Source organism: Leucoraja erinacea, chromosome 1 (genome assembly GCF_028641065.1).
Source record: "Leucoraja erinacea ecotype New England chromosome 1, Leri_hhj_1, whole genome shotgun sequence".
Classification (NCBI taxonomy): domain Eukaryota; kingdom Metazoa; phylum Chordata; class Chondrichthyes; order Rajiformes; family Rajidae; genus Leucoraja; species Leucoraja erinaceus.
Genome location: NC_073377.1, coordinates 167429050 through 167450478, shown reverse-complemented (window position 1 = coordinate 167450478; position 21429 = coordinate 167429050). Strand labels below are relative to the sequence as shown.

Genomic DNA, 21429 nt, shown 5'->3' with positions numbered 1-21429 from the left:
AAATAGCCAATATCATGTTTACAAATACAGCAACATCTACAGCGTTAAATATTGAAAATATACCTATATATCATGAACTGCCACTAGTAACAGTAAACAGTGCAGTTAGCTATTTGGATTTTTTTTTTTAAAACAGTAATTCCAGATAAAATAAAGATGAATTTATGTGATGTTCACACCCAGGATTATGGAAAAATAATTTCTCCCCTTTCCTTGGTAACAAGTAGCTCCTGAGAACATCAAAAACAGCTAACACTATATATAGATTAACTAATTTGCAAAAGAAATGTGCACCTGCCTGCTTCACCCAATTTTGCATGCCAATGTAAACAAATTGAAGGTTACTGGAAAGTGTAAACGCAGATGATCAAATACTCTGTGGATTAATGTGGCTTTCAGTGTGTTCTGAAAAACAGACTGAAGTATACTGGAGCTGAGTGCTATTTAAATAGCCTACAGCTTTATTTAATTGTTTATGAAGTTAAAAACAAATTAGAGATTTGGTACTTTAATATTTTCTCCTTTTGTTATGTATCGCACTTAAAATATCGACTATCTTAATTATTCAGGTTAGCCCAAAACTAAACGCCCAATTAATGGATGGTGCATGTGAGTACCATGGCATGAAATTCAATTCCTTTCTTAGAAGCTTTCAACTGAGACTTTGTGCTGCAAGCCATGGGGTCTGAAGAAGGCTTTCGGCCCGAAACGTTGCCTATTTCCTTCGCTCCATAGATGCTGCTGCACCCGCTGAGTTTCTCCAGCTTTTTTGTGTAACCTTTGTGCTGCAAGATGGCCATCTATTTAGGTGAAGGCTTAGCCCAGAAAAGATGAATATCTTTTGAACAGAAGCAAACATAGTGAATAAAATTGCAAGAGTTCCATTCTCCAATGTTATACTAAATTCATCAGGTTACTATTCAGGATTCAGGATCTGATTCAGGGGAGGTTCTACTACTAAAATAAATAGATATATATTTTTTTCCAAGTCAAAAAGAATAGCATGGGCATAATTCCCTCTAGAAGAAAATGAACCAAGCCATAACAAACAAGGTTATTGGCCACCTGCACCTTCACAGAAACCACCCCACAGATTTTGGGGCTTTTGAAGATGTCAGTTTGGTTAGGCCCATTACGTTTGTGAATATCTAACATTGACAGGCAGTTGGGACACCAAAAAAGTGGTCAAAATATTGACATTACATTTAGAAAGCCAAGCAGCACACCCACACACCAAAAATCGATCAAACCAACAAATAAATACAAAAGATAACTATTACAACTACCATTTGGGAGCCAATATCATTTGAATGGGCCACAGGTTGAGAAACATATTTCAGCCTCAGAGTTACAAGGTCTGGCAAACTACACTTTCTTGTGGACTTTATGTGTACTGAACAGCACAGGTGGCGGGGTGAAAAATCACACTGATGATTTAAACCATCATTTGCTTATTAACTGGGACTTACACAGATGTATGCAAGCAAGTACCTCATCCACAATTATGGCAAGATAAACAATGTGTCTCAAGAATTGCCTTACTTTGGGTCATTTATTTTGCTCTGATATTCACTAGCTATTTAATTAGGATGCAGCTCTTTGAAATGATTGCTCCAAATGACAAAGATTATATTTAAAATATGGTGTGCAGAATTGCAACCTTTACTGTAATAGTAACATTTATAAATATATACAAAAAGGATATAGTATGGATTTTCCAAAAGAAGTGAGCCAATGCATGCTTCCTTTATCATTGGACGAGCCATCAGCGTGCGTCTTCGCCAGTAAAACTAGGAATGTTTGAAAGAAACATGTTAAACTAAATATCCAGTATATAAAGAACTTCATTACAAACTATAAATAGTTCAAGGTTACACTTCTAAAACCTTGTCATGTGATCCTTCAAGACAGTAAAAATGCTTGTGTTTGCTACAATTATAACATTCTGATTTATATTTATTTCGTAACCAATCCCAAGTTTCCCACATCTACTCAGAAAATGTACATTGAGCCTTCCACACATATATGCTCGTAGAATTGCAATTAAGAATAACTAACCAGGATTTCATTTATTTTATAGTGATACAGCAGTTTTTAGGACAAAATCCAGATTTGAAAAAAAAAGATTGCTTATGTAGTCAACAATCTGAATGATTGTTCAAATGAAATAATCACTGCAGTTATATTGTAGTAATCACTGTAGCTATTTGTCTTCATATGGTGAAAGATGCCATTAAGCAATATCCATTAGAGATAAGCCCATCCAAAAATGTGATTTACTAATTAACTAATTTTATTCATGTGCTCAGTTGAAGACTGGTTAGCACGCAACCATGGTTTTTTTACTGTACAAGTGACAATAAACTGAACTAAACTGTTAACTCAGAAGAGACATTGAATACACACAACTGCTGCGTAGAAGTGCAATTAAGAAAACCAACCATTATACATTTATTTTATAGAGAGGAGGGAACATGGACCCAATTCTTTATTTGAAAAAAAAGGACTGCTCTACCCCCAAACATGGACTGTTTAATGAAATAATCACTGCAGTTATATTGTAGTAATCACTGTAGCTATTTGTCTTCATATGGTGAAAGATGCCATTAAGCAATATCCATTAGAGATAAGCCCATCCAAAAATGTGATTTACAACAGCTAATTTTATTCATGTGCTCGGCGGCTGACTGTCACTCACGCAAACATGGCTTTTTACCTGTACAACTGACAATCACCAACCCCCCCCGGACACTTATTAGCAGATTTATTCAAATCATTCGCTATGTCGCTCTTCCGGGGAGATGCTAAATGCATTTCGTTGTATCTGTACTGTACACTGACAATGACAATTAAAATTGAATCTGAATCTGAATTTATTTTGATATAGTTGAACCAGTTTTTGGTGGGTTAGTTCTGACTTGGTTCTGGGTTAGAGTTCCACAGGTCCGTAATGATTCATCACTACCTTGCTTGACATTAGCTGTTGGCTACATGGCTCTCCTCAATTCAATAATATTATACCTGATCTGGTGTCGGTCTGAATGTCACATTCCTGATTGTCCCCACAATATTTCCCTCCTCAACTGACCCAAGATCTTGTTTATCTAGAGTAGAGAATTCCCAAAGATTCAAAATGTCTGAGAAGAAATTTGCTCTCATCTTCCTTTTAACTATTTCTTACTCTGAAAACATATCCCCAAGTTTTAGATTTGCCCACAAGGCAAACAAGTTCTCAGCATTTACTTGGTCAAGCCTCTCATAATCTGACGTTTTACTCAGATCTACTTCTACATTCCAGGGAATTTAGGTCCAACGTATATCCTTTCCAGAAGACAATCCTTTCACCCTGGATCAATCCAGTGACCTTTTTCTGAATTGTCTCTACTAGTCTTCACTAACTACCAGATGAACATACAGAGAACAGAATATACTATTCCACTCTTTGGGAATGATGTGGTTTCAGCTGTGCCCTAATGAATTGTGGCAAATCCTCCCTACTTTAAATTATATCCTTCTTACTCATAACTTGATTTTGAACCTATCTTTGTACAGTTGGCTAGATTACATTGTCATTAATGTAGATTGTAAATAGTTAAGCCCCTAGAGCCAATGGCTGTGGTACCCTCCTGTGTACAAGTGGCTAATCATTTATTGTGGAACTCTAGACAGCTATTCAATCATGGAGGGATGGGGCAGGTATCAAAATTGAATCACATCCTACCAACGGACATCCAGAGAAGATCCATGGCACAGTATGGGTCGAACAAATAAAAAATAAACAGCAATGAAAGGATCAATACAAGCTAGAATCAATTCATAAAGGCCTCTCACAATCAACTATCCTATCGCAAATAAAAATGTTGGGAAAATATATAAAGCATGGCTAAAGAAATTACCAATGTTAAAAATGCAGCAATATAAAAAAATGTCTACTAATCCGGTATGCTCATGACTTGAGATGCCAGACAAGCAGATTTAATACCACTGATGTTTAATAGTCTTAACGCATTCTAAATTTCACTTTTATTAAAATGTTACGCAGTAATTAATCATCCAGTGAACCCAATGCATGAAACAAGAACATGGGGACCGCAGCCCCCGATGAGGGAATTGGTAGCACACGAACTAGCCCTGGTGACCTTGATGCCAAAACATTCAAATTTCTGAATAGTCATTTTGTAGATTATTGTGGTTTTACTGTAACCAAATCCCACTTCTACTTTTAATTTAAAGTTGCTATAATGTCAGTCAAGGTTTTACGAAATCATGCATCCAGTTACTTGATGTTGATTATTAAAGAACTTAAACCTATTATGTTCTCCACTTACATGGTCTCCAGTGCCAGCCAGATGAACGCATACAGGTCGGTATTTACCCTTCCATTCTTTGGGAATTATAAACTGAAACCTGCAGCAATGGCAGTGTGAGTAACTTCACGTGGTGCGATAATCAAAAATCCTAAACACACAGAATCTAGACTGAAAAAGACATCTGAACAATAATTTATCTCAGAAAGCTAACCCGCAAGTATTTATTTCTTCATAATGAGTAGAAATACAGTCTGATAAACAATCTTATCCTAAACCTCTACTATTGTAATCCAGCACTTTTAGATAAAATTGCATACTTAAAAGCCACTAAGATTTTAAATATCCTTAATATATAACAACGTAATCAATAACATAAAATCATATGGTGGTTCTGCTTCAATATGTCTTTTCAAAATGCAAATTGGATATTAAGCAATTGATGAATTAGAGAACACTTTTATATTAGACAGGCGGAAATAGTTATAATATAATCTCTGGTGCAAATTAGAGCTCCAATTAAAGGTACTTTGGAAATTGACAAGCAGAAGGAAAAAAACTGTCTGAATAAAGAAAAGCTTAGGGAAACAAAGGTTCCATGCACCCTCCCTGCAGTCATCAGACATCATTGGCTCTCAAGAACAGTCTGTCAGTTTCGCCATTGAAATAACATTATTTATATTTGTGCAATGATACTCTATTACACAGTGCAACATACAACCTACAGTATGTTTAGGTTGCAGTACCAAGACCATTCATTTTGAAAAGCCGATGCAACTATCTTGCTCCTAACCCTCTTTCCCCATGGACACAATTATTTTTCTAACGTGAATTTCTTTAACGTGAGGTTTCTTAGGAACACAACTATCATGTTATAACAGAACTACATGTTTTAGCAATTTGAGATTAAGTCACATCTTCATGTTAGCATAATTATCCCTATATTAATGCCAAGGACCATTAATATCCATTCTTAAAGTTTCTGGATGGCTTGTGAATTTGCATGCTTTCAATTTAGCTGACTACACTGTTTCTTCTCAACATTTGAGGCAGGACATTCTTGCTATTGAGGGAGTGCGGCGTAGGTTTACAAGGCTAATTCCCGGGATTGCGGGACTGTCATATGCTGAGAGAATTGAGCAGCTGGGCTTGTACACTCTGGAGTTTAGAAGGATGAGAGGGGATCTCATTGAAACATATAAGATTGTTAAGGGCTTGGACACGCTAGAGGCAGGAAACATGTTCCCGATGTTGGGGGAGTCCAGAACCAGAACTTTTTCTCACAGAGAGTGGTGAGTCTGTGGAATTCTCTGCATCAGAGGGCGGTGGAGGCAGGTTCTCTGGATGCTTTCAAGAGAGAGCTAGATAGGGCTAAAAAAAATAGCGGAGTCAGGGGATATGGGGAGAAGGCAGGAACGGGGTACTGATTGTGGATGATCAGCCATGATCACATTGAATGGCGGTGCTGGCACGAAGAGCCGAATGGCCTACTCCTGTTGTCTATAACATCAAGGATGTGTAATTCAGATCTGTTTTAAATTGTTTTCTGCAATGCATTATGAAACTTGGTAACCAAGAAACCAACAAGAAGCGCAAGGAGAAGCCAAGACAGTAAACAAATTAACATGTGGTATTTTGCAGATGCCACATCATTTCTGGGAGACATGTCTCACAATAATTATTGCTATGTTGTAATTAATTATATACGACAATTTGCAAAACCAGAAGCTTATAAAGTCTCTCCATCGCAGGGGACAGACTTCTGACCGACATACACTACAAACCAACTGACTCACATGGCTATCTGGACTACACGTCTTCCCACCCTTCTCCCTGTAAAGACTCCATCGCCTACTCCCAATTCCTCCGCCTACACTGCATCTGTTCCCAGGATGAGACGTTCCACACCAGGGCATCGGAAATGTCCTCGTTCTTCAGGGAACGGGGATTCCCCTCCGCCACCATAGACGAGGCTCGCACCAGGGTCTCATCCATACCCCGCAACACTGCTCTCTCTCCCCATCCCCGCACTCGCAACAAGGGCAGAGTCCCCCTAGTCCTCACCTTTCACCCCACCAGCCGGCAAATACAACAAATAATCCTCCGTCATTTCCGACACCTCCAACGTGACCCCACTACTCGCCACATCTTCCCATCTCCCCCCATGTCTGCCTTCCGCAAAGACCGCTGCCTCCGCAACTCCCTTGTCAATTCTTCCTTTCCCTCCCGTACCACCCCCTCCCCGGGCACTTTGCCGTTGCAACCGCAAGAAATGCAACACCTGTCCCTTCACCTCCCCCCTCGACTCCATTCAAGGACCCAAGCAGTCGTTCCAGGTGCGACAAAGGTTCACCTGTATCTCCTCCAACCTCATCTACTGCATCCGCTGCTCTAGATGTCAGCCGATTTACATCGGGGGAGACTAAGCGGAGGTTGGGCGATCGTTTCGCCGAACACCTCCGCTCAGTCCACAATAACCTACCTGAACTCCCGGTGGCTCAGCACTTCAACTCCCCCTCCCATTCCCAATCCGACCTCTCTGTCCTAGGTCTCCTCCATTGCCAGAGTGAGCAACACCGGAAATTGGAGGAACAGCACCTCACATTCCGCCTGGGTTGCTTGCGTCCGCATGGCATGAACGTTGAATTCTTCCAGTTTTGCTAGCCCTTGCTGTCTCCTCCCCTTCCTTAACCCTCGAGCTGTGTCCTCCCATCCCCCCGCCCTCGGGCTCCTCCTCCTCCCTTTTTCCTTCCTTTTCCCCCCCACCCCCCATCAGTCTGAAGAAGGGTTTCTGCCCGAAACATCGCCTATTTCCTTCGCTCCATAGATGCTGCTGCACCCGCTGAGTTTCTCCAGCATTTTTGTGTACCTTCGATCTTCCAGCATCTGCAGTTCCTTCTTGAACAGCTTATAAAGACGTTGAGTTCTCCTTAATAGTTTTTAGAGAGATGCAAGAGCTAGCATTGAAAAAAGCCAGAGGCAACACAGGGAATTGGGTATAATCTTTTGTGGACACCTGCGCAGAGAAACTGAGCACATCAAAACTTGGACAAACTGGGGATCTGTAGCTTGATCCAAACATATTCTAATCCTAACACAATTAAAAAAAACTGAAAATGCTGGAATCGACTACCGGGTCAAGCAACATCATTGGGAAAAGAAACTTTCCTGACCTGGTGATTGATCCCAGCATTTTCTGGCGTATTTTTAAAATTTCAGACTTACAGCATCTTGTTTTTGTTTGTGCTGCAGCCATATTTTGTGTCAAATTTTAGTGCTCACAATTTCAGTCCCTTTAGAAACATAGAAAATAGGTGCAGGAGGAGGCCATTCGGCCCTTCGAGCCAGCACCGCCATTCATTGTGATCATGGCTGATCGTCCCCCATCAATAGCCCGTGCCTGCCTTCTCCCCACATCCCTCGACTCCACTAGCCCCTCAAGCTCTATCTAACATCTCTTTCTACTTCATTTTACCAATCCACATATACCTTTCTTTTATTTTCCCACTAAACTGGCTATTCATTTCATTATTTCTCCGATTGAAAAAATCCTATTGTACTTTGAGTAGAGAATTATTGATTTTTTTTTCAATAGAAATATATATTTTGATAAAAACTGCTTTGAAAAAGTGAAAATATTCTATTCACCTCTTCAAATTTAACAACCACCCCTAATTTTTGTTCTTCTTTCTAGCTAACTCAGCCCTAGCTATTCAGTCTTTAATGACACACTTAGTTCTTAGATCATTATAATTATAATTATAGTCACAAAGAACTGCAGATGCTGAAATGAGATACTTTTATTGTTACATGTGACAAATCAGAGAGATGCTTTGATTTGCGTACCTAGGCATGCAAAGAGCTCCGACAAAGTTACAAAGCACCCCTTTCCACCCCCCTTAGTTCATGAAGCCCCCCTTCCGTTCCCCCCCCCCCCCAAAAAAAAACCCCCACAAAGTTCTGGATTAATTCAGCGAGTCAGGCAGTTTCCGTGGAGAGCATGGTTAAGACATTTCCGGTTGGGACCCTTCTTCAGACTGACATTAACAACACCCACTGTTGGAGATATCTGCAAAATAACATTGTATTTCATAGTCCAAGCAGAAGTTCTGACCCTGACCACAGATGCTGGCTGTATTGAGCTTGCATATTCTTCTTGTGACCACATGGGTTTCCTTTAGGTGCTCCGTTATGTAGGGCGTAGATGCGAAAATTGGATAACATACAACTAGCGTGAATGGGTGATTGATGTTCGGGACGACTCAGTGGGTCAAAGGGCCCATTTCCTTGCTGTATATTTCAATTCATCACCTAATTCACAATGACAACCCATGAAATGTATTTTACAGACTTTTTGTCAGAATAGATTTAGTAGGAATCTATTTTATTATTAATACTTTTTGACTTAACAAAGTTAAATCTTATAATTAATTATGTATATCATTTAACAATGTAATGATGGAAAACTGTAATTGTTAGTGCTAACTTCAGTCTGAAGAAGGGTTTCGGCCTGAAACGTTGCCTATTTCCTTCGCTCCATAGATGCTGCCACACCTGCTGAGTTTCTCCAGCCATTTTGTCTACCTCCGCTAACTAACACAATGTGTAAGTTGCCTAATCTACCACACTCAAAAAGCATTTCTGATCTGAACAACTTTAGTCATGACGACAATACAGAAAATATAGAAGAGGAAAAAAGGTCAGGAAATAATTATATATTTGCATCAGAATGATTATGTTTACAATTATATACTACCAATAATCTATATTATAAAATAAAACTATTCAGAATGATTTTGGAAAATTTAGGAATGCAATCTGTACATCTTGAAAAGAAAAATCCAATATGTTTAATCTGGTTAAATTACTTATCTCAGAAAAACAATTGTAAAACATTTAAGAATCATTTGTACACATTTATTACCTTACCTAGCATTGACACATTCAACTGGCATAATCCCTGGCAGATAATGATCCAGTGGGGACACAAAGTGTCCATCCATGATCTTACAATCAGCTTGTTCCTCCACCTGTTGGAAACAGTGACTATATTCAATTATGCATGCAAAGAAATAAATGCTTATTTTCCTATACTCCCTCCCACACTTTCAACAATGCACCCAGAAGGTCTGCACTCTGGGAATCTGGCACAAAATCCTGCTCTCTGCTATTTAATAAAGGCAGGTGAAAAGAGGGAAGACAAATTTGATTAACTCAAGTGTTAAGGAAAATGCTGGACTCCAAGAAATGTGATAACAGTATACTAAAAAATGTATTAACAGGATTAGACCGTCAATATGGATTTGATATAGTGTTTGACAAAAAATATGCAGTATTTTTGAGGATATACCTTGTTGAGTAAACAAGGGAGAACCAATACTGTACTGTATTTGAATTTAGTAGGCCTATGATATAACCCCACAAAAGAGGTTAGTGTGCAAAATTTAAAGAGAGGATTACAGATAATATATTCCAATGCATGACTGATAGGAAATCAGAGAAAGTTGTCCTTTTTCTCATCATTCAAAGAGAAGTAAACTTGTGAAGTACTCCTTGTGACAGAATGTTGTGAAAACCAAGTCAAAGAAGATATGTAAGGTGACAGACAGACTTCTAGTCATAAAATACACCGACATATGACTGTGGAGCAGGAATATGGTGTTGAATTGGAGGACCAGCCATGTTCAGACTTCTCACAACATTCATTGGAGTCCATTTCCAGAAACAAGAGCACTCACAGAATCAGTGTTGAATGCATTGATTATAGCATTTGGCGGAGAGAAACTTGATACTGACAGTGCTGGGAACTTCAATTGAATCCATGTCCTCCTTATTACATCTCACACTGAAGCTGGGATCTGCCACAAATCAAGTGGATGACACTTGATTTTTGTACTGGCTCAGAAGACTGGGAATAGCAACAAAACAAGCATGTTTTACATTGTAGAGAAGCTGGGGGGGAGGGGGGACTGGAAAGAACAAATCAAAGTTACACAACACAACAAAGATTGAAAGAGAAAGAAAATACCTCAGATGGGGTAGGTGCTGGCTGAGATAGGATGTTGTTAATTGCCGGGAACTGTCTGGAGTTGGCACCAACACTAGTAGCAACTGGTACAATGCTCACACTTTTGGCCTCACATCCTCACTAGCTCCAATTTATTAAAAACAGTGCCCGTCTTAACATTAGCCTCTTCCTCACCTGACTAATATTGGATTTCAGTTCTCTCCACAACTTGAACTTGCATGTTTCTGGACATCTGTTTCCCCATTGACAAGTTACATCAAAGTATTTTTAAAGCCAAAAACACAAGTGCAGATCTCTCTGAGAAAAACTGCCTTGTGGGCTGCAAATTCCTATCCTAATTACCATTTCTCAGTTTGCTACAAAGTGTAGAGTAATTGGTGCCAGGGTCCAAGACGTCTCAGATGGACTTCAGAACATCCTCGAGAGAGAGAGAGAGAAGGCGAGTCGCAGGAAGTAGCTGTGCATGTAGGCGCAAATAGAAACATAGACAATAGGTGCAGAAGTAGGCCATTCGGCCCTTCAAGCCTGCACCGCCATTCAATATGATCATGGCTGATCATCCAACTCAGTATCCCGTACCTGCCTTCTCTCCATACCCCCTGATCCCTTTAGCCACAAGGGCCACATCTAACTCCCTCTTAAATATAGCCAATGAACTGGCCTCAACTACCATCTGTGGCAGAGAATTCCAGAGATTCACTACTCTCTGTTTGAAAGTGGTGAAATGTCGTTGGTAAGAAGAGGAAGGAGGTTCCGCAACGCGAGTATAGACAACCAGGTAGGAGGCTGAAACGCAGGACTTCTAGGGTGGTTATCTCTGGGATGCTTCCAGTACCTCGTTCTAGTGAGGGTAGGAACAGGGAAATAGGGGATCTGAATGTGTGGCTGAGAAGTTGGTGCAGGGGGCAGGAATTTAGATTTCGAGATCACTGGAATCTCTTCCGGGGCAGAGGTGACGTGTACAAAAGGGACGGGTTGCACCTTAATTGGATAGGGACCAACATTCAGGCAGGCATTTTTACAAGTGCTACATAGCTAGGTTTAAACAGTTATAGGCGTGGGGGGGATGGAGTCAACAACATGGAAACGTATCCGTGCAGTTAACGAGTAGGAAAGGTCACTTTTAAACTAACAGGGCAGGGGGATGGGACCCAATGCAAGGAGACAGGGCCATAAAAGGACAGAAGCAAAAGGTAGAAGGGAGTTAAGAAAATAACCTGAAAGCTCAATATGTTAATGCAAGGAGCATTCAAAATAAGGTGGATGAATTGAATGCGCAATTAGTAGTTAAGGGATATGATACAGTTGGAATTACGGAGACATGGCTCCAGGTTGACCAAGGCTGGGAGCTAAACATGCAGGGGTATTCAATATTCAGGAAGGATAGACAAAAAAGGAAGAGGAGGTGGGGTGGCATTGCTAGTTAAAGAGGAGATTAATGCAATAGTAAAGAGAGACATTAGCTTGGATGCTGTAGAATCGGTATGCGTAGAACTGTGAAATAGCCAAGGGCAGAAAACGCTGGTTGGACTGGTATACAGAACAGCCATTGGATGTGGTGTGTCTGGACATTCCAAAAGCCTGTGACAAGGCCCCACACAAGGGATTAGTGGGCAAAATTAGAGCACATGGTATTGGGAGTAGGGTATTGACATGGATAGAGAACTGGTTGGCAGACAGGAAGCAAAAAGTAGGAATTAACAGGTCCTTTCAGAATGTCAGGCAATGACTGGTGGGTTGCCGTAAGGCTCGGTGCTGGGATCCAGTTGATTTGGACGAGGGAATGAAATGTAACTTCTCTAAGCTTGTGGATGACACAAAAAGCTGGGTGGCAGTGTGAGCTGCGAGGATGATCTTATGAGACTGGACAGGTTAGGTGAGTGGGCAGAAGCATGGCAGATGCAGTATAATATGGATAAATGTGAGGTTATCCACTTTGGTGGCAAGAACAGGAAGGCAGATTATTAACTGAATGGTGTCAGATTAGGAGAAGGGGAGGTGCAATGAGACCTGAGTGTGTGCTTGTACATCAGTCACTGAAAGTATGCATGCACGTACAGCAGGCAGCGAAGAAAGCCAATGACATGTTGGCCTTCATAACGAGGGAATTTGAGTTCAGGAGCAAGGAGGTTCTACTGAAGTTGTACAGAGCCCTGGTGGTGAGACCTGGGCCCTGCAATTTTGATCTCCTAATTTAAGGAATTAAGGAGGGTACAATTTAGTAATAGACTCTATCCAAGTTAATGTACAATGGCATCTTTACTCATTCTTCTTCTTGACGATCTAAGAGATTTTGCTGGAATCTGACACCAGAATTAGCGCTTGTCTTTGTGCACAACTGAGTCAAAAATCAGGTTTGCTGGGATATTAAAGTTAAATAGGGCAAAGCAGATTACAACAATGTTTTTTCCTGGCACACAACCTAATTCAATGCAAAGGTAATGCACCTTTGTAAAAGCTTTTTGCTGCCAATTACCTTGTCGATGAATATAGGATAATCTTTTGGTACCAACTGTTGACATTTTTCTCTGTTTCCTATCATTTTCCTAAATTCAAACAACCTGCAATTTTAAAAGAAAAACAATTACACATTTTTACAAGCAAGTTTTGCATTTGTAGGTTCGTATATTTAATTAAATGCGGCAATCATCTTGATGAAAGTTGTAATTAGCAGCATCTAGTATAATAAAAGCAAGTAGCAAGTCTGTAACCAGCAAGTAAATCCCAGAGCAGATGAAAAGTTAGGGTGTAGATCAGGATAGCATTATTTATTTTTCTCATATCATGATAACCCAAATACTATAATTGATACCAAATACTGACAATTGGTCGTTTGGAAATCCCGATGGTTTGGCATTTGGCTCACGTGGCTGACGATCAATTTTCAGTAAAAATTGCTGACAATTGCTGATTTCCATGCCCCTATGAACCAATCAGGGCCACATTTCTCACTGCCCTCAGACTCATTGCAGTGGCTGAAAAATTATTAAATTAGTGTACCATAAAAAGTGAATGAACAATATGTTGGTGTACTGATTGAAATAACATCCAAGAGAGTCATATTGCAAAGAATCAGCCCCTTTGACATAACCTGTTCATGTGGATCAAGATATCCATCTATGCAAGTCCCATTTGCTTACGTTTAACCCGATTTCCCTCTAAATCTTTCCTATCATGTACTTGTCCAAATGTCTTTTAAATGTTATTGTATCCACTTCAACTACCTCCTCTGGCAGCTCCTACCATTTACCCACTTCCCACTGTGTGAAAAAGTTGCTCCTCGGGTTCCTATTAAATCTTTTCCCTCTTGCCTTAAAACAGTTCTTCATTAGAGTTCTTCTCTAGTTCTAGTTCTTCATTACCCAATCTTGGGAAAAAGATTATGCGCATTCAAATGAACAGGCCTTTTGGCCCACAATGTCCTTGCCGGACATGATGCCAAGACACATAATCCAAACCTCCGCATTCCTTGCATATCCATAAGCCTATCCTAAAGTCTCTTAAATGCAATTTTCCAAAGTATGGTCTCCTTTCATTGAATTTCTTCAACAACAGAATGGTTGAACACAAATTCAAAACCGACGCAACCAACACTAGGGTCGGGTGAGCGGGCATAGGGAAGGGTAGTGGGATATATCTCCGCTTTCTTTTTCTCTTCTTCATTAGTTCAGGTGTTTTTCTTTCTTTTTCGAAATTCTTTCTTTTTCCTTTCCTTTCTTCTTTCCTTTCCCTTCTTTCCTTTTTTTCTTTTGTCCGATTCACTTATTAGTTTATAAAATGTTAAAACTGAAGCTGTACGAAAATTGTATAATTGTTATGCCGATTACTTTCTCCTTGTACAATTGCTTCTAATAAAATAAATATTAAAATTTTTTTAAAAAGTCTCTTAAATGCCACTTTCGTATCTGCCTCAAGCACCCGCGTCAGCGTATTCCAGGCACACCATCCTCTGTATAAAAAAAAAACTGCCCCGCACATCACCTTTAAACATTGCATTCTCACCTTAAAGCTATGCCATTTAGTATTTGATTTTCCCATCCTGGGAAAGAGGTTCTGACTATCAACCCTATCTACGTCTCTCATCATTTCAGATACTTCTATCAGCTCTCTCTGTAACTTAATTGCATATTTTTACACTACAAGTGCAACACTTGCTTGGATTAAACTCCACCTGCCATATTACTGCTCATTCTGAAGCTGATCTATATCCTGCTGTGTGCTTTGACAGCTTTCCTCAAAGTCCACGACCCCAGTAATCTTGGTGTCATCTGTAAACTTGCTAACCAACCCATATGTGTTTGCGTCCAGGCCATTCACTGACCTCCAGCCTGAATATTGTCCTTCCAATGCAACCTATCAGTTAGCCAGTTCTGTATCCATATGACCAAGTCACTGTTAATCCTATGCATCTTAATCTTCTGGATCAGCCTATCATGGGGGTCTTCCACAGACCTACCCTCATTGATCGATTTTGTCACTTCCTCAAAAACCTTGATCAAATTAGAAATGCTGACTGTGCTCCAATTAGAAACATAGAAAATAGGTGCAGGTGTAGGCCATTCGGCCCTTCGAGCCTGCACTGCCATTCAATATGATCATGGCTGATCATCCAACTCAGTATCCTGTACCTCCTTCTCTCCATACCCCCTGATCCCTTTAGCCACAAGGGCCACCTTTTACTCCCTTCTTCAATATAGCCAAATTAATCCATTCTCCTCCAAATACGAGTAAATCATTTTCCGAGGAATCCTCGCCAACAGCTTCCTTCCCACTGACATGCGGCTCACCAGCCTAGAATTTCCTGGATTCTCTCTATACTTCCCTTCTTAAAGAAAGGAACAATACTCTCCAGTCCTCCGGGACCTTGCCTGTGACTAAAGATGCAAAGATCTTGTCAAGGCTCCCGCAATCTCTTCTATTGCCTCTCTTAATAACCTGGGATACATTCCGTCAGGTCCTGAGGATATATTTATCTTCACACTCTTCAAGAGCCCCAATACTTCTTCCTTCTTAATCTCAAATAGCTCTTGCATATTAGTATTCTCCACAATGATCTCACTGTCCTCCATGGTAAAAACAGATGCAAAGTACTCGTTTAGCACCTTACCTACATCACCCAACAACAAGCACAATTTACTTCCTTTATCTTCCAGCTGTCCTATCTTCTCCCTTGTTACCGTCTTGTTTTAAACGTGGGTAGCTTTGGGACTTTCTTTAATCCAACTCACCAAAACCATTTTGATGCCATTTTCACACATAGAGTGGTGAATCTCTGGAACTCTCTGCCACAGAGGGTAGTTGAGGCCAGTTCATTGGCTATATTTAAAAGGGAGTTAGATGTGGCCCTTGTGGCTAAGGGGATCAGGGGGTATGGAGAGAAGGCAGGTACGGGATACTGAGTTGGATGATCAGCCATGATCATATTGAATGGCGGTGCAGGCTCGAAGGGCCGAACGGCCTACTCCTGCACCTAATTTCTATGTTTCTATGTTTCTATGCCTCTTTTAGCTTTCTAATTACCCACGAGTTATTTCCGCCCTTCTTTATATTCTTCAAAGGCCCAGTCTGATTATATCCTCTTAAACCTTTCATGTACTTTTCCCCGACCAAATTTACAACTTTTGGTCGTCCAATTTTCCCTTACTTTGACATCCTTACTCGACAATATTGGTTCAGAACTTTGATCAACTGTTCTTTAAATGACTACAATGTCAGATGTGAACTTAACCAATAACAACTGCTCCCAGTGTACCCTCCAAAGCTCCTGCCCAATAATATAGAAATTTGCCTTTTTTAATTTAGTACCTTCCCGCAAAGTCCAGACTTCTCCTTATTAATAACAATTTTAAACCTTATGTTGTGATCATTAACCCCAAAAATGCTCTTCCCCCGTCACAAATTCTGCCCAGACTAAGCCTTAGGCACTGAGCAAATCCCAGTCAATATTGGGGGTTAAAATCACCTACTAAGCCAACCCTGTTCCTTTGGCATCTTTCTGTCATCTGTCCACATATCTGTTTCTCTATCTCCTACTTGCTATTGAGGGGGCTAAAGTACATTTCCATTAGAGTATTTACACTTTTCTTATTGCTATGCTCTACCCGAATGAACCCCTCAATATGTCCTCTCTGAGTGCCAGTTAGTGAGATTCTCCCTAATTAGTAGCACAACTCATCCACCTTCTTGATCACACCTGGAACATTGAAACCCCGGAACACTGAGCTGCCAATCATGTTCCAGTCCCAATGGGGGGGTGGTGATTGGCAGAGTCACCGAGGTACGTTGTTGAGTAGAGTGACAGCCGCCAGAAAGAAGCTGTTCCTCGACCTGCTGGTTCGGCAACGGAGAGACCTGTAGCGCCTCCCGGATGGTAGGAGGGTAAACAGTCCATGGTTGGGGTGAGAGCAGTCCTTGGCGATGCTGAGCACCCTCCGCAGACAGCGCTTGCTTTGGACAGACTCAATGGAGGGGAGCGTGGAACCGGTGATGCGTTGGGCAATTTTCACCACCCTCTGCAATGCCTTCCGGTCGGAGACAGAGCAATTGCCATACCATACTGTGATGCAGTTGGTAAGGATGCTCTCGATGGTGCAGCGGTAGAAGTTCACCAGGATCTGAGGAGACAGATGGACCTTCTTCAGTCTCCTCAGGAAGAAGAGACGCTGATGAGCCTTCTTGATCAGAGTAGAGGTATTGTGGGTCCAAGAGAGGTCATCGGAGATGTTGACTCCCAGGAACCTGAAGCTAGAAACACGTTCCACCTCCGTCCCGTTAATGTGGATGGGGGTGTGCGTGCCGCCTCTGGACTTCCTGAAGTCTACAATGAGCTCCTTGGTCTTCTTGGAGTTAAGGGCCAGGTTGTTGTCAGCGCACCATGCTGCTAAGTGCTGGACGTCCTCCCTGTAGGCCAGCTCATCGTTGTTGCTGATGAGGCCAATCACCGTTGTATCATCTGCATACTTGATGATGGTGTTAGTACCATGTACAGGTGTGCAGTCATAGGTGAAGAGGGAGTAGAGGAGGGGGCTCAGCACACAGCCCTGAGGAACGCCGGTGTTCAGGGTGAGGGTTGAAGAGGTGTGCTTGTCTAACCTCACAGACTGGGGTCTGTTGGTTAAAAAGTCCAGTATCCAGTTGCAGAGGGAGGGGTCGATGCCCAGGTTACCGAGTTTGGTGATCAGTTTTGATGGAATAATGGTGTTGAATGCTGAGCTGTAATCGATGAACAGCAATATTACATAAGTGTCTCTGTTGTCGAGGTGGGAGAGGGCGGAGTGAAGTGCCGTTGAGATGGCATCCTCCGTACTCCTGTTCTTGCGGTAGGCAAACTGATAGGGATCCAGTGTGGGGGGTAGGCAGCTTTTGAGGTGTGCCAGGACCAGCCTCTCGAAGCACTTGGTGATGATGGGGGTAAGTGCAACTGGGCGGAAGTCGTTGAAGCTTGCCGCAGTGGAGTGTTTTGGCACTGGCACGATGGAGGTGGCTTTAAGGCAAGTGGGGACAACTGCTTGGGCAAGTGACAGGTTGAAGATGTCAGTCCAGACGTCTGTCAGCTGCGCAGCACAGGCTCTGAGCACGCGCCCGGGGATGCCGTCAGGGCCAGCAGCCTTACGTGCATTAGTCCTACTCAGTGCCACGTACACGTCGTAGGGGGTGAGTGTGAGGGGTTGGTGATTGGCAGGTAGCACAGCCTTGATGGCTGTCTCTAGATTGTCCCTGTCAAAGCGGCCATAGAAGTGATTAAGCTCCTCAAGGAAGGAGGCGTCGCTGGATGTGGGGGTGATGTTGGAGGGTCTGTAGTCCGTGATGGCCTGGATGCCTTGCCACATGCGTCGGGGGTCGGAGTTGTTGTTGAAGTGCTCCTCAATCCTGAGCTTATGGCAGTGCTTGGCCTTCCTGATGCCCCTCTTCAGGTTAGCCCTGGATGAACTGTAGGCTCGAGCATCGCCTGACCTGAAAGCGGTGTCCCGTGCTTTCAGCAGTAGCCTGACCTCGCTGTTCATCCATGGCTTCTGATTCGGGTATATGGTCACCTGTTCGAGGGAGGTGACACTATTGATGGTGGAGTTTATAAAGTCCAGAACAGAGGATGTGTAGGAATCAATGTCCGTGTGAGAGTCAAGGGTGGCCTGGGCTGCAAACGCCTTCCAGTCAGTGTTTCCAAAACACTGTGTGAAGTCCACTTCCTCTGACCAGACTTTAACTGTCCTTACAGTTGGTTTAACCCGTCTGATGAGTGGGGAGTACTTAGGGAGCAGGAACAATGAGACGTGATCAGACTGACCAAGGTGGGGGAGGGGGATGGCTTTGTAAGCTTCAGCCATGTTGGTGTAGACTTTGTCCAGTGTCTTGTCTACTCTAGTGGGGAAGGATACATGTTGGTGGAATTTGGGGAGTACAGTCTTCAGGTTGGAGTGATTGAAGTCACCCGCAACAATGAAGGCTGCCTCGGGGTTGTGCGTCTGTTGTTTGCTAATGGCAGTATGCAGCTCTTTCATTGCAAGCTTGGCATTAGCATCAGGAGGGATATAGGCTGCAGTCACAACAGTGGAGGTGAACTCTCTGGGCAGATAGAACGGTCTGCATCTAACCAAGAGGAACTCAAGCGTGGTGACATAAAACAAATGCAATACTCATGTCTTGTACAATGTCCTAACTTCTCTACTCAGTTCCCTAACTGATGAATGTCAAAGTGCTAAACGTCTACAACACTACCCTACAATAGACAATAGGTGCAGGAGTAGACCACTTGGCCCTTCGAGCCAGCACCGCCATTCAATGTGATCATGGCTGATCATCCACAATCAGTACCCCGTTCCTGCCTTCTCCCCATATCCCCTGACTCCGCTATTTTTAAGAGCCCTATCTAGCTTTCTCTTGAAACCATCCCGAGAACCTGCCTCCACCGCCCTCTGAGGCAGAGAATTCCACAAACTCACCACTCTCTTGCTATTCTTAAACTGTGGCCCCTGGTTCTGGACTCCGCCAACATTGGGAGCATGTTTCCTGCCTCTAGCGTGTCCAAGCCCTTAACAATCTTATATGTTTCAATGAGATGCCCTCTCATCCTTCTAAACTCCAGAGTGTGCCAGCCCAGCTGCTTCATTCTCTCAGCATATGACAGTCCCGTCATCCCGGGAATTAACCTTGTAAACCTACGCTGCACGCCCTCAATAGCAAGAATGCTTACCTACCTACCCGCAACGCCACTTTAAAGGAACTATGTATTTGTACTTCAAGATCCATCTGCTCTAAAACACTTACAAGGGCCCTACAATTTACTGTGAAGGTCCTGCCCTTGTTCGTCTTCCCAAAATTCTACACCTCACACACATCCGAATTAAACTCCATTGGCCATTCTTCGGCCCACTTGCCCAGCTGATCAAGATTAATCCCGCTATAAACCATCTTCATTGCGTAACCATGCCACCTATATTAGTGTAATCTGCATATTTATTAATCATGCCTTTTACATTCTCATGTACATGTACGCCTGTCCCTCTGATCCACAGTACTCCCTAGGTCCCTATCGCTCTCTGTAAAAATCCTACCCAGATTAGTGTGGAAAATCTTTTAAAATTGGAGCTTGCTGGATGAAGAGTTTTATGATTTTGCATTTCATCACTCTGACTGGCTATAAAAGTTGTCCCCTGGGTTATTACAATAGCGAGATACTAAAATTGCAATGAATGGAATAAACAGGAAATTATATCTCAAATACCTTCTGAGATCATCTGGTTTCCCCCATCCTTGGATGAAAAGTTTTGTAAGAAGAAATCGCCTGCAGAGAACGTCCAGTTTACTGACACCCATCAGAAGATCCAATTATTTAAAACGCAACTAATTAAAGACAAAAGATTACATGTTAAATCACATATTCAATGCACATGTTAAAAGAATAATAACATGATTAAAATGAAAAGAGAAAAAAAAATCCTCAAAATTGTCTCTTCCGTTGACTACAAATGAAAGCTAAAATTAAGTACTCTACAAATGATATACATCATGTAGAAGATAATGCATAGCAAACATTCATTTTCTACGTACATTCTCAGATTCTTAAACCATAATGGAAAAATATTAGGGTACATCCCCAAAGCATAATAATTGGTTTGACCTAAGGAGTATGACCACCAGTTATATTTCTGTTGACATTTTTCTCTTGTTCACTTGCTAATTCCATAATATTATGAAAATAAATGCAAGAGAATACAAGAATACAATAGGAGCTGGTGTACATACAGTCAATTAGATAATGGCCAATCCTGTACCTCATCTGCACTTTGAGAAACAGCCATTTGGTCCACCAAGTCTACTCTGACCATTGATCACTCATTCACACTAATTCTATATTCTCCCACTTTCTCATCCACTCCCTACACACTTGGGGCAATTTACAGAGGTCAATCAACCTACAAACCCACGTCCTTGGTTATGGCATGCATCCAAAGGAAATCCACGTGGCCACAGGGAGAATATGCAAACTACACAGAGGGTCGAACCTGGGTCTCCGTCACTGTGAGGCAGCAGCTCCTTCAGCTGCGCCACTGTGCTGCCCTTCTCCATTAAATTCCATCGAGTCTAAAGTTATATCAAATTCAGCAAAAACTGAGTGTATATAGTTGATGTGGAGAATTTCATGCTATGATGACATTTCTCATCCCAGTTCTAAAAAGTTGACTTCTTATTTTGTGATTATATCCTCTTTTCTAGCCCGAGGATTTACCATCTCATAATTTATCTAGTCAATCCCGGCGCGACTGAGGAAGCTGTATTGCCAGTGGTGGTGTCGGCAGGTACAGCCGAGGAAACGGACGGGGTGGGCATCAACAGGTGCGGCCGGGGGTAGCGTCAGAAGGCGCAGCCGAGGAAACAGTGGGGGCCGGGCAGGGATGGCGTCGCCAGTCCAGCCTAGTGTTGAGGTTTGGTAGGTCCGTCCTGTACAATTGAAATCCGTTATAAAGATGTCCACAAAAACGAAGATTTACTGTAGACAGTCTCCACAGACTGCTGCTGATTTACTTTTTCCATTGGTGCACATGTTTTAGTTTGATTGTAATGGCCAAAAGACAGCGAGTGATAGAGTGAAAGACG

The 21429-nt window shown here is 42.0% G+C and overlaps 1 protein-coding gene across 1 annotated transcript in view; it reads right to left on the bottom strand.

Annotated features, from left to right (window-relative positions):
- abhd18 (abhydrolase domain containing 18) overlaps positions 1 to 20175 on the bottom strand; it is a 49667-nt gene extending 29492 nt beyond the window's left edge. The window contains exons 1-5 of the mRNA XM_055647645.1: positions 20057 to 20175; positions 12812 to 12896; positions 9237 to 9337; positions 4329 to 4407; positions 1706 to 1790 (exon numbers count right to left, since the gene is read on the bottom strand). Coding sequence (XP_055503620.1) covers positions 1706 to 1790; positions 4329 to 4407; positions 9237 to 9337; positions 12812 to 12896; positions 20057 to 20148 — 442 coding nt within the window. The 5' untranslated portion in view covers positions 20149 to 20175. The remainder of the gene's footprint in view (positions 1 to 1705; positions 1791 to 4328; positions 4408 to 9236; positions 9338 to 12811; positions 12897 to 20056) is intronic.
- Between the last annotated feature and the right edge of the window lie 1254 nt (positions 20176 to 21429).